Here is a 19,488-nt window from a genome sequence, read left to right as displayed (position 1 = left end):
TCTTTGGCCTCCGTTTCTCCCTCGCGAGGACCCTGTGTTTGAGATCTGAGCGTGAGTGATTGGGAGCCGAGGTTGGGAAGGGCCCAAGCTCGGCGGTGTGACACTGGACCATACCTCTCCGGGTCTCAGATTCCCCATAGAGCTTTGTAATGTTTGGATTAGACTCTGTACCCTAACTTTGCCTCATTTTAGAGATGAGATAAAGCATGGCTAGCCCTAGGACATGTCTAGAGACGGCAAACCACTTCGAGGTCACACAGTAGCCAATTACAAAAGTCTTTCCTCCTCCTTTTCCTCCTCCCTCCCCCCCCCATAACTATCGCACACAACGCTAAGGCCACCATTGCTTTTATTTGTTGCTTTGAGCGGAGAAAAAGCATGAGCCCCAGGTGAGCTAGGGTGCTCTCCATTAGCCAGAGCTCCTGATGGTGGGCGGAGCTCAGGGAAAAGGAGAGGAGAGCATAAGGGAGGTTATTCATTGGCCAGAACCCAGAGAATGGAGCCCATTGGTTGGAACTCTGGTTGGAACTGGAACTCGAAGGAGGGTGGCTAGAGCCCCGGGTAGACTAAACCTTTATCGGCGGGACTCCGGGATAAAGGGGCGGGGCAAAGGATGAAGGGCGGGCCTCCGGTGGGCCGGGTCCTCCCTTTGGCTGGGGCTCCAGCAGTCGGCGGCGGGCGGGCAGTGCGCCTACTTCTGGGCGGGGATCATGTTGTCGATGGATTGGCCCTTTTCCAGCTTCTTCTCCATCTCCACTATGAGCTTCACACCATCCACCACCAGCTGCACCTGTTCTACCTCCGACGAGCCCAGCCTATCGGCGTTGGACACGTCGAACACTGAGCCCACGGCGGCCGTGTCCACGCCACCTGTGGGAATAGGAGGCAGGGGCTAAGGAGCGAGCAGAGGTGCAGGAGCGGGGCCCGGGACGCAACCCCCGTGCCAACGGCGACTGCCGCACGTACTGAGTGAGTGCCTACTGTGTAAAGGTTAAGTGCACGCAGTTTCCTAAGCGTCTGTGTATTCACGGGCCCACATCTCCGGCTTTAGGTACCTCACCCCTCGACCATCCAACATGGTGGGTAACAGAGTTGAGCTCTGGAGCCGGGCTGCCTGGGGTCGAATCCTGACCATCCTCCCCTTTACAGATGGGAAAGTGAGGTCCCTAGGCGGCCAGGGACATACACAGTGTATATTAATTATATAACCATGATGGTATATTGACTCATCTGAGATAAGGCGTGCTGATGCCTATTTGCAGAGGAAGGACCTGAAGCTCACAGAAGGGCAGCCCTTGCCGACCCCCAGAACTCGTGGGGATGCCCCACCTCCCCTTCAGCCGCCGCAAAGGGCCAGCCGCAGAAGCCACAGGAGGGGATGTGGGCCGCACCTGTGCCCCGCTTCTGCAGGCGCAGACGAGTGAGGATTTCCTCGAATTTGGGATGCTTGCTCAGGTGCTCTAGTTTCACATGCACGCCTCCACGCAGCCCGGTGCCCAGGTTTGATGGGCAGGTGAGCACGTAGCCCAGGTGCTCGGTCCACATGAAGGGGTGGCCGGCTTTCTTGAAGATCTCCTCAATCTGAGGTAGGGGGAGAGGACCTGGGATCAGCGCCGGCGGGCGCCCCCAAATACACCCACAACCCGGACAGGGTTCGGAGGGACAGGGTGTGAGAATGTCAGTAGGGGTAGGATTCCGAGGGGGCGGGTCTGGAAGACCTGGAGGCACGAGATTCTGAGGGGAGGGGCCCGACCGCACAGGTGGTGGCAGGATTCTGAGGGGGCTGGGCTTGAGGACGCCGGGAAGGCGGGTTCGTAGGGGCGGGGCTTGAACATAGGGGTGGGGCCGGTTTCTCAAAGGGCGGGGCCTTGGAAAGCGAGTGGGGCGGGTGCTGAGGGGCGTGGCTTGGGTATAGGGAGGAGCCGGGTTCCGAGGGGAGGGGCCTCGGAAAGCAGCTGTGGAGGTCACGTGGAGTCACGCGAGAGGCAGGCACCTACCTTGTGCAACCCCACGCAGAAGCGGCGGAAAACCTCCTTCATGTTGCCCCCCTTCTCCATGGAGATGACTCGGAGGTGGTCCTCCTCGTTCACCCACACCAGGAAGCTCTTGTTGTCATTGTGCCTAGGTCGGGCGCAGCAAAAGGCCGAGGAATCAGCTCCGCGGGAACCCCATTCCCCTGCGTCTTGCAAACACATACCCGCCGCTAGGGGGCAGCGGGCCTGAAGGGCAAGAGGTGGGAGCACCTCAAAGTCTCAGAAGCTAACACCTGTAGACTCTAATGTCACTGGACCGGTGGAATCTCGAATCCTGGGATCAGTGACTTTTAGGGTCTTAATTCTTTGAACATTATAGACTCTTAGAATCTCAGAATCTTTGAAAAACGGAAGCCAGGAATCAGAATTGATAAATCTTCCCATCACATTGTAGCATCTTAGAAAGAGTTTTAGAACTGTAAAACTCCAGGATCTGGAAATGTTTGAAACCACTGAATCACAGAATCGGAAATTAGTGGAATCTAAAAATATTTAAAGTCTTGAAATCTTACAACCTACACTCTCCAAATCTTTTGAAACCTAGGTCCTCAAAACCTTTTAAAATCTTTGACTATCAGAATCAGGGATTCAAAGATTCATGGAAAGCCCAGCTAGCAACAACAGCTGGTAATAAAAATCATACTAATGGCCAATATGAGCACTTACTATATACCAGACACTTTTTCCAATACTTTACATAAATTAACTCAATTAATCCTCACAAGAACCCCAAAAGCTATGAATTATCATGATCGCCATTTTATAGATGGGGAAACTGGGGCAGAGACATGTTAAATCATGTGCCAAAGGTCACACAGCTAGTAAGTGGCAGCGCTGGGATTTGAATCCAGGGAGTCTGGTTCAAGTCTTAAGTTTCAAGTTTCCCAAAATGTGACATGCAGACCACAGGGTGGGCAGGGGTGGAGGGCAAGATGATTCTGGATAATTACTGTTATGGTCTTGACTTTGGTGGAAAGTCACGGGAAGGCTGGAGGAGGCAGGGGCGAAGGGGGCCATAGGGCAGGGGGGCCTCACCAGATGCCACGGGCATCGGGCCAGTCTCGGGCCATGCCTGAAGCCAGCAGCAGCGGGGACACGGGCTTGTCAAACAGGAAGTGGTCATCGATGAGTTGCTGCTGTTCCTTCTCTGTCATGCTCTTCAGAGGATAGTATTTCCCCTTGAACTCTCCCGTCAGGCTGTTGAGGGCTGAGGGGCCGCAGGAGGGAGTGGTCAAAAGCCTGCCCCACCTCGAGTGGGGCACAGAGGCCCTGGGGACCCCACACTGCTACCCCTAACGGGCCTGGACCTTGGCCCTGTGGAGGTCCCAAAGGCGCCTAAACACTGTGTCTAAACCCAGATCCATGACCCCTCCCCAAAGCGTGCTCCTCCCCTGTCTGCCCTGGGAAAACCCACACCAAGTGCTCAAGACAAAAAACGTGGATTCTCCCCTTCCCGCCACCAAGCCTCACATCCAATTCACCTGCGAGCCGTAGTGTGCTGGTGCCTGCTCCTGCTGGCTGCCAGGACAGAGAGTCAAAGTCTCAGGAATCCGGGAGCCATCAGTAAACATTATTATATTATAGTATTTATAGTATTTGTATGTATTCATATGTATTCATAATACATAATACATATGTATTATGTGTATAATAAATTTATTTATATAATACATATACGTATTTTATATATTTTATACATTATTTGTATAATATACCACATAATATAGTCTATATCATATACTATATACTATATTATGTTGTTAAAAGTAAATTATAAAAACTTACAATTAGGGCTTCCCTGGTGGCGCAGTGGTTAGGAATCCGCCTGCCAAGGCAGGGGACAAGAGTTCAAGCCCTGGTCCGGGAAGATCCCACATGCCGCGGAGCAACTAAGCCCGTGCACCACAACTACTGAGCCTGCGCTCTGGAGCCCGCAAGCCACAACTACGGAAGCCCGCGTGCCTAGAGCCCGTGCTCCGCAGCGGGAGAGGCCACAGCAATGAGAAGCCCGCGCACCGCAACTAGGGAAAGCACGCACGCAGCAAGGAAGAGCCAACGCAGCCAAAAATAAATAAAATTAATTAATTAATTAAAAACCTTACAATTAAATAAATTATATTTAAAACATAGGGAATAAATACTCAGAACTATCACTTTCTAATTATTTTACTACACTTACTATTTTCTATGTTCTTGAAGTTATTTTCATCTATTGTATCTGTATGGTGGAAATGCTACATAACGATGTGCTACTGCACGTTTCCTCCCATTGCCCAGCTCTGTATGATGTCACGTGATTAGCTTAAAATTGGCCACAGTAGGAGAGTTTACACCAGAGAAATTGGTAGTTGCTGGCTGCAAATCAGGGCTTGTTTTTTTGTTTGTTTGGGTTTTTTGTTTGTTGTTTGTTTTTTTTTTGAGAGCCAATTGTTAAACATTTAGCAGAACAACACTGCCTGCCAGCCCTAACAGTTCTACCTCCCAAACATACCCACTCTTTCTCCCCATTCCATTGCTACCCCTCACCCCCAACCTGGACAGCTGCAGTTGCCCCCTCTCAGCCTCTCTCCTACCTTTGCCCACAGTCTGCTCCCTGCACAGCAGCCAGAGGGATCCCTATTAGTCTGAACCTGTCCCTCCTCTGCTCACCACCCTCCCAAGCTTTCCTTCTCCCACAGGGTCAAAGCCATAGTCCTCGCAACAGCCCACAAGGCTCTGCACGACCTGGCCACCCACACCCCTCTGACCTCATCTCCTCCCCTCCCGCCATCAGCCACTCGGCTCCAGGCACACTGGTCTCCTTGCTATGCCTCCAACACACCTTCCCATCCCAGGGCCTTTGCACTTGCTGTTCCACCTGCTTGGAATTCTTCCCAAGCTTGGCTTCTTCTTGTCAGTCAGGTCTCAACTCCTTTCTAACGTAGCTCTCGCCTGTCATTCTGTGCCACAACCCTTGTTTCTTGGCTTCATGGCATTTTGGAATTATCTTGTTCTTTTGTTGGTTTCTGTGTTTCCTCTTATCTCCCCACCAGGCTGACAGCTCTGTGAGAGCAGTGACCTTGTCCATCTTATTCATCACGGGAGCCCCAGCTCCCCACACAGAGCGAGAACAACCGTAAATGTTTGCTTAATGGATGGGTGGATGGATGAATAGATGGACGAAGGTCAGGACCCTGGCGCAATTGGGTGTCAAGTCTCGACAGCACCCCCAGGCTTCCACCAGGGGTAATGCTGCCAGCTGTCACTCACCAAGTACTCATGACTTACCAAGTTCCTTCAGTGTTTTGGAAAATGGGGGCCCAGGGGAGTCCAGAGACCTGCCCACGGAGGAGCAGAGCCACAGCTGGGGGACCCCGGTAGTGTGCGGGGTGGGAGCTCTCACCTTCCACGGCGAGTTTCTCCACGGCCCGGCGCTCACCGCGGGAGCAGTGGGGGGGCAGCGAGAAGCCCTTGATGCTGCGGCCCGTGCGGACGCGGCTGCTGAGCACGTAGTTGGGGTCCAGGTCGTCTCCACCCTAGAGAATGGGTGGGGGGGGTCAGGGCAGGGCGGGCCATCCTGTGAGCCCTGCCCCCCCTCCCCAGCGAGGTCAAGTCTCCCGCCAGGCCCTCCCAGCTCTCTCAGGCTCTCTGCTGCTTCCTTTGGCTCCTCCCTCCCCACTGGCCTCCCTCACCACCACCCCCCCTTCTCCCTCTCTCTCTCTCTCTCTCTCTCCATTTTTCTCTCTCCATCTCTGTGTCTCTGTTTCTCCCTCTTCTACGTGTCTGTTTTGTACCTGCCTTCCTCCCTCCCTCCCTCCCTCTCTCTCTCTCTCTCTCCCTCCCCACCCCCACTGCCCCCAGCCCCATCTCCTTGCCTGACTTCGTGTTTCTCTGTCCCTCTCTCTTCCCATCTCCCTCTGTGTTTCTCTCCATCTCTGTTCGTCTCCCTGTCTCTCTGGGTGTCTCCCCCACCTCCTCCCTTCTCCTCCTCTTCTCCTCATCCCTCTACCCTCTCTCTCCCACCCCTCCCCTCCCCTGGGGGCAGCCGACCTTGAGGTTCTCGTGGTTGAGGTCAGTCTTGTGCTTGTCGGTGGGTTTGTAGCCCCCGTGCCGGTTCTGGATGATGGGGTCAAAGAGGTCCTTGAAAACCGTGTAGGACTCCTCGTCACCAGCCACACAGCCCACGGTCATGATGAAGGGGTGACCTGGGGGGGTCGGGGGGGGAGGTCAGAGGCGCTCGTCCCCAGCAAGAAAGGCCTGGGCTCCTGGGTCCAGTGTAGACTGTGTGTGTATGTGCGTGCGCGTGCAAGGGAGTTCACTCGACACCTCTGGGTCAGAACTGAGAAGGCTGAGGCTTGGTAAGAATGGGGAGGGAAGGCTGGGAAAGGTCAAGGTGGCATCTGGGGGGGTGGGAGGAAGGCTGCGGGCAGGACAGAGGAGAAGGAGTCTGGGGGGCCAGTTACTAAAAATATTACCATGTCAGAGTCCCCAAATCATGGACTCTTCCCCTAAAAAATTTCAGAACCTTAGACTATCAGCCACAGATAATAAGAGACTTGAAAGACCCTCTTATTTCCCAAGTGGGGAAACAGAGGCCTGGAGAGAAAGGGCCTCTCCCCTCAATCACACCATGAGTTGGGGGCTAAGGCTAGAAGCTGGGCTCCTGCCCAGTTCCACTCGCCCTGGCGGGGTGTCCTTGGAGAAGGAAGCGCAGCACTCATGATACCCCCCTGTCAGAGTCTGAGCGCTCACTTTGTGCCAGGCGCCGCTCCATGTGTACTGATGCCTATGTTTTCCCAACATGGGTGCCCATTTTGCAGGTGAGGAAACTGAGGCCTGGGAGGTGCATTAGCTTCCTCAGGGGAGTCTCACATTATACTCCTGCACATTTAGCGAGTGGTTTACCACGTGCCGGACCCTGTCCCAAGCACTTCACCCATCTCAGCTCATCTGTTTCTCACAACAGCCCCATGGGTATGGTCCCCATTTTACAGATGGGAAAACTGAGACCCAGGGAGGTGGGATCGAGGCCTGGCAGGCAGCCTCCAGAGCCCCCCCAGCCTTCTGGTCCCTGTGATGCTCCACCAAGGAGGCTTACCTGGGTTGTCCACACCTGTCTGGATGACATCGTCCACAGTGAAACCAGATGGCGTCTCCTTGTCCCGCAGCTTCTTGTAGATCTCAGGGGTCAGTGCCTTGGCCATGTAGTTGTTGTGCTTGCTGAGGTCTGGGTATTCCTCCTCAGCCTTGAAGTTCAGCTTGTACTTGTTGTGGGTGTTACTGAACGGCATGGTGGCGGCGTGGGGGGCCTGGTGGGCAGGGGCGGAGGGGAAGATTAGTTCACATCCAGTAGAGACCAGCCAAAGAACAGAGCCAGTCTCTGGGGTCAGGCAGGCCTGAGGGTCAGTCCTGACTCCTGTGCTGTGTGACTTGGAGCCAGAGGGATCCCCTCTCTGAGCCCCTGCATCTCGACAGGATGTATCAAGAGTTTTGTGTTAGGATCTTAGCTCCACCGCATCCTGGCAGGTGACCCTAGACTAGTAACCTTGCTAGAGACTCCGTTTCTCCAGCTGGAAAATGGAGGGGGGAACCCCTCAAGCCAGAGTAGTAATCATGGCATGGTAAGAGTGTAGGTTCTAGAATCAGACAGCCTGGCTTTGAATGCCAGCCCTGCCACTTACAACAAGCTGTGTGACCTTGGGTGAGTTGCTTAACCTCTCTGTGCCTCAAAGTACTCACCTGTAAAATGCAGGTATAATAGCATTCACCTCATGGAGGTGTTGGAAGGATGAAGTGAGTTAATTATGTAAAGCACTTGGAATAGTGCCTGGAACACAATGATCATTATTTTGCTCAGCTATTATTATTATTGTTGTTATTTTAAACTGTGAGGAGCTGGTGAGAAGATGGAGGGTGTTTCTGGCAATGAGTGTGTGAGCAGAAAAGGGACATTCTCTCCATAAATGTTCTTGGGTGCTCAGTCGAGGGAAGAGGGGCAGGGTGGGAGTGATGGCTGGTTCCCTGCCCCCACCTCTGTTTGCTGACACCTCTCCTGCAGGGCACAGAAGAACAGCTCAGCCTCTGAGTTTGACAGAACTGGGTTCAAATCCCATCTATGCCATTTCCGGGCTGTGTGACCCCAGGCCAGTTACTCAGCCTCTCTGAGCCTCTGTCCTCTGTGAACTGAACGTTCCCCATGGGGTTGCCGGGAGGATTCTTTGAGCTCAAGCATGTGGCCGGTTGAGGACAGGCCCCATCATGGAGTTGGGGCCTGATACCTAGAGGGGTGGCTGCTATTATTGTTATTATTACTTTTATCCACAAGACCCAGGAGAAGGGACCCCTTAGTGGTGGTGGTAGGGATGGGATACTCATTCCCAGCTCCAGGAATGGGAAGCAGGTAGGATGGTGGGAAGGAGATGGGGACCAGGGTGAGAGGAAGGCCGAGGCGTCAGGCCAAGGGGGATGAAAACCCACGAAAGCCTTTGGAGTTGATGTCCAGGGCTGGGGATTTATTTTTAGAGTCTGGCAAACTCCTCCTCCCCCGCCGCCACCCCCCACATTCCAGGGTCTCGGCTTGCACCAAGTCAGCAGGCCAGAGACAGGTGGACCAGGGTGGCCGGGAGGATATGCATTCAGGCCGTGGGGCTCAAGGGCTTTCAACCCAGAAAGCCCCCTTCAGAGCATGTCCCCACCCCCATCCCTGCTGGGGAGAGGCCAGGAGAAGGCACGGAAGCAAGGTTGGTGAGCCCAAGAGACACCAGGAATCATAGCCCCAGAGCCCCCCACACACACGTCACCATGGACCCCCAGATCACACCGTAAACAGACCCACACTCGCACACCTCCAAGCTCAGAGACACACCCAGGATACAGGTACTCATGCAGGAGCCACGGAAAGTTAGCCACAAGGTCACAGTGTGTGGAACACCATAGGGACCCACAAGGTCACCAACGCAAAGACCCCGCAGTCCCTGCCCTCGCAGAGACCCTGACAGGTGACACACAGACCCCTCCCACAGTATATGGCACCCAGTTCTGTTGGCAAAGCATCATGAACAAGGCCTGGCCCGAAGCCCCTTGCAGGGGGTGACAGCTGGCATCTGTCAAGACTCCCTCCCATGCTGGGAACCCTCCCCAGGACCCTGTGCCGCAGAGATCACAAGTCACAGTCGGGAGTCAGGGGCTCACAGGTAGAGGGGACTCTCTGACACGAGGTCCACCTTGCCACACACTGACCCACCTGTGTGCAGGAGGACGCGGGGGAGGACACGTAAGACCCCTTCCAGAGCCAGCTCGGCCTCTGATTCCAGAGGAGGACCCCACTCTGGACCCCACCCCAAATCCCACCCCAGGCAGTACCTGGCTGGACTGTGCTGGAAGGGGCTGTCTGTATCCCGGAGGCAACACTGACCCGAGGGAAAGGCCCGCAGCCCGGGCCTTATATAGGGGGGAGCCCGAGCTGTGCTATTGGCTGGGAGGGGCTGCCCCCCGGGAGGGGGCTGGAAGGCAGCTGAGCCTCTCACCTCACCGCCCAGGCATCGTGCCCACCCTGAACCCAGGCATGCCTCACGCCCATCCCCATGGCCTTCTATGGGCTGCCCCAGGGTCTGGGCCCAGACCCCCCCCACACCCGACCAAGCTGGTCCCCTGACCAAGTGCTGAGTCGGGCTGGCGGGGACAGCTGGCCCCCCGCCGGGGCCACGGGATAGTGTCAGGGAATGTCCCAGGCACGTAGAAGCCACCCTCCCCTGGCTCTCCGCTGGGCCACCAGCCTCTCCTCAGCCCCCAGTGGCCTTGACCCCAGCAAACAGCAGGTCCTGAGCCCTAGCCCTGGGGAAACCTTGCAATGGCCCCTGAAGGTCAGGTATCTGGTTTTCCAGCAGAGGAAACAGAGATCGAGAGAGGCTGTGTGATTTGCCTGCTGTCACCCAGCTACAGGGAGCATCTGACCAAAGCCGAGGTGGGAACAGGGGTGGCCTGACCCCAGAAGCCTGTGCTTGGATGTACTTTCCTCCTTGGGAGCGGGTGGGAGGGAAACAGGCTGGGCTGAGTTGGGGCTGTTCTAACTCAAAGCCAGGTTGGAGGCGGTGGTCACCTTTCCCACTCCAGTCCGCCCGCCTGGTGACACTGGGAGATTTCCGCTGTGGAGGGGATAGGGAGGGACGTGTCCTGCCGGGAAGGGAGGTTATTTTTAGAGCTAGCTCTCTGTGTCCTCTGGGAGACCCGAGGTGCTGGGGATGGGGGTGTGGGGGGGCAGGTGTGAGGAGGTGGGGTCGCCACGTGTCCGGGTTAATTATAACCAGGCTTCTCGGGTGTCCCCAGGCCTCGCCTCCTTACAAGGGCAGCCGTGAGCCCGGGAGGCCAGCCCCACCCGCAGGGGAAGGGGGCTGGGTGGCGGCTCAGGTCAGAGCGCAGGACTCGCTGGGATCCGGGCTTTCAGCACCTTGACCGTGACGGGGAACCTCAAGGGCCGAGGATGAGATTCTTCGGAAATGGGACGGCACAGAGGAAATTGCTTCCTCCGCCTGGAAGGCGCCAAGACTTGGGCAAGCGGGGGCAAGTCCAGGGAGCAGGAGGAGTTCAGGGAGCGCCCGGATTGAAACAAAGAAGAGAACGTTCCTTTCCCTCTGAGGTTCCTCCCTCCTGCCCGGTCTTCCCCACTTCTTCCCAGGCATGGGGGCACTGATCTAGGGAAAGGGGACCTTCTCTACCTCTCCCTAGGTTACTATTGGGAGGTGGAGCTGCTTAGAAAACTTTTCCTTGGGGCCCAGCCCCTGATCTCTCCACCAACTTCCCCTTCCCTGTAAGGTCAGAGTGGCAAAGTTCTCCTTCACAGTTAGGGAAACTGAGGCTCAGAGAACTAAAAGGAACTGGTCTAGAATTATTATGCATTTATCATTTCAACAATTATTTATTAAGCACTTAATGGGAACACAGCAGAAAATAAGAAAAACCCCTGCCCTCGCGGAGGTGACATTTTAGTGAGAGTAAACAAGTCAATATATGCTCTAATGTCAGGGACAATGGGGCTTTGAAGGAAAGTGACAGAGGGTAAGGGATGAGAGTGATGGCACAGCAGAGGAGATCAGGTCAGACCTCTCTAGGGAGGTGACATCCGAGCAGAGACTGGAGGGAGCCAGCCATGTGGGGATCTGGAAGAGGGACAGCAGGTGCAAAGGCCCTGAGGTGGGAGTGGCTTGGCATATCTGAGAGACAGGGAGACGGCTGGAGGGCTGGAGCAGATGGGGCAGAGGGGAGAGTGGGAGGGAGAAGATGAGGTTGGAGAGAAGACAGGAGCAGAGCTGTAGGGTCCTAGGGGCCGTGGAGGAGTCTCCATCCCACTGTGAGTGGGATAGGAGCCCCTGAGAGCTATGAGCAAGGAAGAGACAGGATCCAGCCACATCACACACAGCTCAGCCCCCTGGATCCCTAATAACCCCTTGTGTGGACATTTGACATTCCTTTTGGCCACACAGCATCCGAAGCCCTTTCTGTGTCTGGGGAGCCCCCCACCCTCTGACCACCTCCTTTGGAGAAGCCAAAAATGTCAGAAACTCGGTTTCCCATAATCCTTTGCAGCAATGGTTCAGTCATGTGACCAGGGCTGAGCCAGTTAAACACTCCAGCAGACCTTGTATCATAAGCTCTACCTCCTTTATCTTCTTTTTTTTTTTTTTTAATATTTTATTTATTTATTTATTTATTTTTATATTTACTTTTGGCTGTGTTGGGTCTTCGTTTCTGTGCGAGGGCTTTCTCCCGTTGCGGCAAGCGGGGGCCACTCTTCATCGCGGTGCGCGGGCCTCTCACCGTCGCGGCCTCTCTTGCTGCGGAGCACAGGCTCCAGACGCGCAGGCTCAGTAGTTGTGGCTCACGGGCCTAGTCGCTCCGCGGCATGTGGGATCCTCCCAGACCAGGGCTCGAACCCGTGTCCCCTGCATTAGCAGGCAGACTCCCAACCACTGCGCCACCAGGGAAGCCCTCCTTTATCTTCTCTGAGTCTCACAGAAACAGTTGGCCTTGGGGAGCACTGTAATCCCCATCATATATCTTCCTCCCACTCCCAGCCCCTGAGCCCATCAGTCTCCAAGGCCTGTCCATCCCTCCTACCCTAGCTCAAGACCTCCACATTCACTCCTGCCCTAGCAGCCTCGCTAGTCTCCTGCCCCAGTGTTGCCCTGTCCCACCTACTCCCTACTTGCTGACCTCTCCTGCTCAGAACCTGCCATGGCTCCCCAGTGCCCTCAGGATAAATGAGTATTTGTTGACTAAGTAAATAATAGTAGCTTTATCAGTCATTTGGAAACCCCTTCACCCAGCTTAAGTAGAAAGGGCTTTCCTACCAGATATTAGGTGCTCACAAAATTGTTGGAAGGGCTGAAGGAGCAGGCTCTAGGCTGGGCCTCCAGAAACACCTCCTGCCCCCAGAATCATGCTTCCTCTGCAAAACTGGACGTGCTAGAAGGAAGTTAGCATGGATATTGAGTGGCCACTCCACAGTCTCCACCCTAACAGTTAACTCTCATGGAGCACTCCTATATGTCAAGTACTAGGCTAACTGCTTTACATATATTAGCTCATTTAACATTCCCAACAATAAGGGTCAGAGAGGTTAAGTGACTTGCTCAAGGTCACACAGCTGGGAAGGGGCAGAGCTGGGAATCAAACTGGCACAGGGCTACTGAGAGTGGGTTCAGGCTTTGGTAAAGATAATTTTCAGACCTCTCAGCAAGGTCAGACAATATTGTCAGCCCAGAGTCTCTTTCTGGGTCTTTAGGCCCTGACAATTTGTACCCACATCCCCTTGCCCCCTTCATCACCCTAGCAGTCTGGTTTCAGGATTCAATCACTGTATGTGTATTAACCAATTTAATTCTCCAACAGTCCTGTGAGGTAGATATGCAAATTTTACAAGTCAAGAAAGTGAAGCCCAGAGAAGTTGAGTCACTTTCCCAAAATCACACAGCTGGGAAGTAGCAGAACCAGACTGGACCGGGTAGTCATTCCCTTCCTAATTCCACCTGTTCATGCTAAAGCCTCATTTTACAGCGGATGGATGCTGAGGCTGGAAAAGGGCAAATCGCAGATTTCTGGTATCCTCAGGTGGCAGAAGGTACAAGAGAGCTTTGTGGGATCTCTCTTATAAGAACACCGATCCCATTCATGAGGGCTTCTCCTCCTACTAATACCAAAGGCCCCAGCTATTAATGCTATCACCTTGGAAGGTTAGGATTTCAACATATGAATTTTGGGAAAACACAAACATTTAGATCATAGCACCAAGATATATTGCTAAGTGGGGGGGAAAAAAAAGAAAAAAAGAAAAAAATATATATATACCTGTTGCCACAAAAATGCTGTGAAACATACCATCCCAAAATGCAGGAGCTTTGAAATGGATGTGGGGTTGACTGAGAGTTGGCTGATTTGGGATGGGCACAACTGGGAAGCTTTGCTCCATACGCTTATGTTAAAAACAAGACAACAGGCTCAAAATGCTAAGCCCCATGTCACCAAATCAAGACTTAATGACAGTTTCGGCTCTCCCAGAGATGGAATCTTAAACCACCCACTCAGATCAGCACTAGTTAGGTAATCTGCCTGATAGACCCCTGCCGTCCCTAAAGGAAAGTGACCTTGCAATAACCAGCCTGCTTTTTTTTGCCTGGTACAACTTTCTTGTTTCTGCTCCCTTCCACCTATAAAAGTCTTTCATTTTGTTTAGTTCCTCGAAGCTCCTTTCTATCTGCTAGATTGGATGCTGCCTGATTCGAATCGATTTTTGCTCAAACTCAATACAATTTTAATATACCTCAGTCTATCTTTTAACACTACAGAGACGTTGTGGTGTGTGGGCTAAAGGGGAACAGTCACTCAGGGGAAGCTTTTCTCATGCCTGTGCCTGGGCGCAAAAGGCAACGTTCAAGGCCCCTTAGGTCGAAGCTCAGAACTGGCATGACTGGCACTTGTGCCACTCTGCTATTGACTAAAATAAGTCACATGACCACACTCAAAGTCAAGGCCATTGTTCAGTCTACCTCCATGGGTAAGGTTTTTCTCATTTGTGTTTTTCTTAAATGGTCACTCATGCTCAGACATCCACACACAATTCATATCCCTGGAATATCTCAGGAAGGATACTAGAAACTGGTAATCATGTTTGCTTCTGGGAAGAGTGGGGATCACGGAGTGACAAAGACCTACTTTTCACTCTGTAGTCTTTTGTTCTCTGTGAACATCCTTTCTGACAGCACTTTACTTCTTAAATTAAAAAAGGGGGTAAATATAATTCACACTGCTGTATGTTATATGAAAGTTAAGAGAGTAAAAATAAATAAATAAATAAAAATTTAAAAGGGGGGAGGCTTTTTAAAAACTATGGCCAAGAGATGAAAATAGAAAAGCCCCCATCACATCCACCCATTTTCCTGACATGGCAAACTGAGGCCTTAAGTGATTGGATGGGGATTTTGTTGAGTGCCTTCTTTTTTTTTTTTGTCACTAGTTAATATGAGTTCATTTGGGATGATTCTGATTTTAGAAGGAAGACAAGTTCAAAGAATCGTTTCATAGAAAATGAAACCAGGAGTTAGTTGTATATGGATGGATGTTGAAAATACATTTATAAGCTAAAATGTATGACAAATTTCTCTTCTACCCAGTGTCTCTTTTGTTTTGTTTTCTAATTTATTTTATTGAAGTATAGTTGATTTACAATGTCGTGTTAATTTCCGCTATACAGCACAGTGATTCAGTTATACATATATATCTATGTATACATTCTTTTTCATATTCTTTTCCATTACGGTTTATCATAGGATATTGAATATATCCCTGTGCTATACAGTAAGACCTTGTTGTTTATCCACCCTATATATAATAGTTTGCATCTGCTAATCCCAAACTCCCAATCCATTCCACCCAGTGTTTCATTGTTTGTTTTCTTTTTTTTTTTGACATAGGCTCTTTTTTTTAAAATTAGCTGTGCTTTATCTTTTTTTAAAATAAATTTATTTTATTTATTTTTGCCTGTGTTCGGTCTTCGTTGCTGTGCATGGGCCTTCTCAGTACGGTGGATTCTCTTGTTGTGGAGCACAGGCTCTAGGCACGCGGGATCTTCCCCAACCAGGGCTCGAACCTGTGCCCCCTGCACAGGCAGGCAGATTCTTAACCACTGCGCCACCAGGGAGGTCCCCACCCAGTGTTTCTTAATGGATACTTCAAAAGGAAACAGTTTGAGATCTTCACATTTGGTTGCTGCATTTTTATTTAATTAATAAATGTCTTGGCCATTTTTCATCTGGTAAAGCAACCTAACCAGGAAATATTCAGGAAAGCATTACTCACCCTATTGCCAATAAATTAGAACATGGCAACTGAAGACATCTGAGTTTGGTTGGTCCTTGATCTTTTCATGGACCATTAGGAATAATTTCCACAGCATTCTTGCAAGTGGAGGAAAAAGGTGGAAATGCTAAAAAATTGAGTCCAACAGAGAAGGCGACCAGGGAATTGGTTATGCTTTGACTGAACTAGAGCTGCCTTCCCCCAGCTAGAATCAAGCTCAAATGCTGACTGCCTTGTTGACTGTGATCTTGGGTGAGGGATTTCTCCTTCTGAGCTTCAGTTTCTTCCTCTTTCTTAATTTTTTTTTTCAGCCAAAGATGCTTCTACTTTATTTTCAATTCTCACCATTACAAGTGTTGGATTCTGCAAGATCATAGTTAAAACACTTTGGTGTAGGATATCAATTTTACACATAACAGCTGGATCCAAAAAGCCAATTTTGGGCTCTGATATTAAATTAAATTTTATATGAATACATGAATTTGAAACTCAAAAACAACCTAAATGATAACAAGAACTCATCAATACATTTATATTCTCTATCATAAATGATACGTAAGTAAGAATTCAACTATTTTTACATCTGCAAGTCAGATGCTATCAAGCCAACTGCCTTGTACCATCCATAATCCTCTTACATTTTTAACTCAAAGACAAATAGGAAGATTCAGTACATTTTAATTTCCCAAATGTTCTCAGAAAGAATGATCAGAAGCATCCTCCAGTTGTTTTTTTTTTTGAATTTTAGAATTTTATTTTATTTATTTTTTATACAGCAGTTTCTTAGTAGTTATCCATTTTATACATATTAGTGTATATATGTCAATCCCAATCTCCCAGTTCATCCCACCCCCCCCCCACCCCTGCCACTTTCCCCTGTTGGTATCCATACGTTTGTTCTCTACATCTGAAGCACCCTCCAGTTTTCAAACACAGTTGGGTAAATCCATTTACCCCACAGGAACTACCTGTGTGTGTTGTAAGGTAGCAGTGAAAGACTATGATCCTCTGCGGTAGTGATGCCTTCAATGCGGAAGCCTTCCCTCTTCACATGAAGCGTGTGAATAACAGGAAGGGACAGAGTCACCTGCATTATTTCCTCAACTATTGGTGTTTTCATAGGATTTTAAATGCCTGATTTCAATTTTACAACAATACCAATAGTCATTCTGAAAGATAATCTTATGTTCCAAGTAGCAGATATTAACAACTTCCAACATGATCTCTAGGAACAATTTGCAGTTTGTTTTTTTTTTTTGGCCACACAACTTGCAAGATATTATTTCCCCGACCAGTGATCGAACCCGTGCCCCCTGCAATGGAAGCACAGAGTCATAACCACTGGCCTGCCAGGGAAGTCCCTAATTTGCAGTTCTGAACTATGCTTTGGAAAAACATTTCCAGCAGTCTGTGCAGGATTTATGCCTATTCCATTATGGGTAATAATTGCAGTTATTAGATGTTGCAGGAACTTTAAGTTCTTCTGTTGCAAACTTTAAGACTGCTGTGACAGGTGTACTTTTGGGAACACAGAGTACTTTGTGGGGCAGCTGAGAGTCTGACGTCAGAGTGATCTTAAAGAAAACCTTTGACATGGCAGAGCCAGTCCAGAGACCCCACCAATTCCACCGGCTAGCCCCGCGTCCTCTGAAGTGCAGCCTGGCCCATTTCCTCCTTTTTAGATATGGCAAGTAAGAGTGCCTACCTCAGAGGGTGGCTCTATGGATTCAGGGGCTCTGCTACTCCTTGGCTGTGTGATCTTGGACAAGTCACTTAACCTCTCTGTGCCTCATCTTCTTCACCTGTGGAATGAGGACAATCATAGCAGGTTGGTGTGAAGGTGAACAGAATTAACCTACAAGACAAGACCTGACATAGGGCCTGTCTTGGGTAAGAACTCAGGAATGCCAGCCCCAGCTGACGCTGTGCAAAAGTGCTTGGCACAGGGCCAGCCCAAATGGTCACCTTGGTTAACACCTTCTTTCAGCCTTTATCTCATTTACTCCTCACCACTATGCTATGTGATGAGTGCAATCATCCCTGTTTTATATTTATTTATTTATTTATTGGCTGCCTTGGGTCTTCGTTGATGCGCGTGGGTTTTCTCTAGTTGCAGCGAGCGGGGGCTAACTTCACTGCGGTGCCCGGGCTTATTGCGGTGGCTTCTCTTGTTGCGGAGCACGGGTTCTAGGCGCGTGGGCTTCAGTAGTTGTGGCACGTGGGCTCAGTAGTTGTGGCTCGCGGACTCTAGAGCGCAGGCTCGGTAGTTGTGGCGCACGGGTTAGTTGCTCCATGGCATGTGGGATCTTCCCGGACCAGGGCTCGAACCCATGTCCCCTGCATTGGCAGGCGGATTCTTAACCACTGCACCACGAGGGAAGTTCCCATCCCTGTTTTATAGATGAGGAAATAGGTGCTCAGAAAATCATGGCTTGCCCCAGGTGACATGGAAAGGAAATGTCAAGACCAGGATTTGAATGCAGATCTACCTGGCTCCAATTCCCTCCCTCCCCCCACCCCACATACACACACAGTGTTTACCATGTGCCACTCTGTTCTAAGCCTTTTACAGGGATTACTCATTAATCCCCACATCAGCCTCACAAAGTAGGTTACACATGTGAGTCCATTTCTACAGATCAGGAACGTGAGGACCAGAGAGGTTAGTTCCTGGCTCAGGGGTCACACAGCCAACAAATGACAGAGCAGGGATTTGCACCTAGGTCATCTGGCTCCAGTCCCTGCACTGCTTCGTAGTAAGCGTGTGGCAGTTCCAGAACCAATGTCCAGTGTCCTGAGGCCAGAACAATGGGAGACAAGGACTCAGCTGCCCCCTTCTACCCTGCTCCCTAGAAATACCTGGAGAAGTTAGAGCATGAGTTTGAGTTTTATTTTCCATCAGTCAGTCAACAACCATTGCCCCGAGTGTCTTCTCTGTGTTCGGGCTGTGCTGGGTAGCACTGGGCACACAGCAGGGACTGAGACTGCCTTGGCTCTATCTTCCCTCCTGGGTCTTACAGTCCTGCATGGGAGACAGACAAGTGATGACCCAGGATGGGCATGGCTGGAACATGGGAGCCCAGGAGGTTGCAGGAGCCCAGGAAGGGCGTTTCCTCCAGCCTTGCGGTGGTCAGAGAGAGCTTCCGGCAGGAGGGAGCATCTGCCCTGAGGCTCGGAGAACACGGGAGTAGAGAGCCGCGCGGGAATCTGGTGCCTGGTCTACGGACCAACAGCGCCCTCTGCTGGAAGTATGCTGTAGTGCAGCGACCGGTGTACTGCCAGGGTTTGGCAAAGCTCGCCTTGAACCGAATTCGATGATGCTAGAATCCTGTGCGCCCAGCTTTGGCCAATTTATATTTCTAGGACTTGATTCATTGAGTCAGTCACTCAACAAATATTTCTTGAGCACCTAATTTGCGCCAGGTTGTTTTAATGCTAAAGATACCGTGCTGACAGTACAGAGCCCTGCCCTCAGGGAACTGGCATTCTAGTGGGGGAGAACCAATAATGTAACACCATAAAACCAGTAGCTAATATTTGCTAGATGCTTCCGATCCATATATTAATGCATTCAATGTTTACAGCCTCGGCTTCCCTCGTGGCGCAGTGGTTAAAAATCCGCCTGCCAATGCAGGGGACACCGGTTCGAGCCCTGTTCCGCAAAGGTCCCACAAGCCGCGGAGCAACTAAGCCCTTGCGCCACAACTACTGAAGCTCGCGCGCCTAGAGCCCGTGCTCCGCAACAAGAGAAGCCACTGCAATGAGAAGCCCGCGCACTGGTAGACCCCGCTCGCCGCAACTAGAGAAAGCCCGCGTGCAGCAACGAAGACGGAACACAGCCAGAAAAAAAATTCTCACAGCCTTTGACTACTCCCATTTTACAGATTAGGGAAACGGAGACAGGTTAAGTTACTTGTCCAAGGCCTGCGCAGCTAGTAAGTGCTGAAATCGGATGTGAACTCAGAGCTCAATTTTTAGCCTCACCAATAATGTGATGTAACACAACCTAGTAATTATAATGTTACATGAAATAATTTTAGGTCCTGAAAAGTTTTGTGAACAAAATCAAGCAGAGAAATGAGGTTGTCTTTTGGCGGGAAGGTGTAATTTAGAAGAGACAGGCAAG

General features: G+C 51.1%; 1 protein-coding gene and 1 pseudogene across 1 annotated transcript; both read right to left on the bottom strand.

Annotated features, from left to right (window-relative positions):
* Window positions 1-331: 331 nt before the first annotated feature.
* On the bottom strand, window positions 332-9,471 carry CKM (creatine kinase, M-type). Its single transcript, XM_036834279.1, has 8 exons — window positions 9,374-9,471; window positions 7,111-7,319; window positions 6,063-6,217; window positions 5,416-5,548; window positions 3,069-3,240; window positions 1,998-2,121; window positions 1,392-1,581; window positions 332-870 (listed from the first exon to the last, which is right to left on the bottom strand). Exons 2-8 carry the CDS (start codon window positions 7,301-7,303, stop codon window positions 692-694), a joined length of 1,146 nt encoding a protein of 381 aa, XP_036690174.1. The 5' UTR covers window positions 7,304-7,319; window positions 9,374-9,471; the 3' UTR covers window positions 332-691.
* A 7,094-nt stretch (window positions 9,472-16,565) lies between these two features.
* Window positions 16,566-16,957, bottom strand: LOC118885666 (annotated as a pseudogene).
* Window positions 16,958-19,488: the final 2,531 nt, after the last annotated feature.

Source organism: Balaenoptera musculus, chromosome 19, assembly GCF_009873245.2.
Source record: "Balaenoptera musculus isolate JJ_BM4_2016_0621 chromosome 19, mBalMus1.pri.v3, whole genome shotgun sequence".
In the NCBI taxonomy this organism is placed as follows: Eukaryota; Metazoa; Chordata; class Mammalia; order Artiodactyla; family Balaenopteridae; genus Balaenoptera; species Balaenoptera musculus.
Note: the sequence above shows the minus strand (reverse complement) of the source record. Positions and strands in the feature narration are given on the sequence as shown.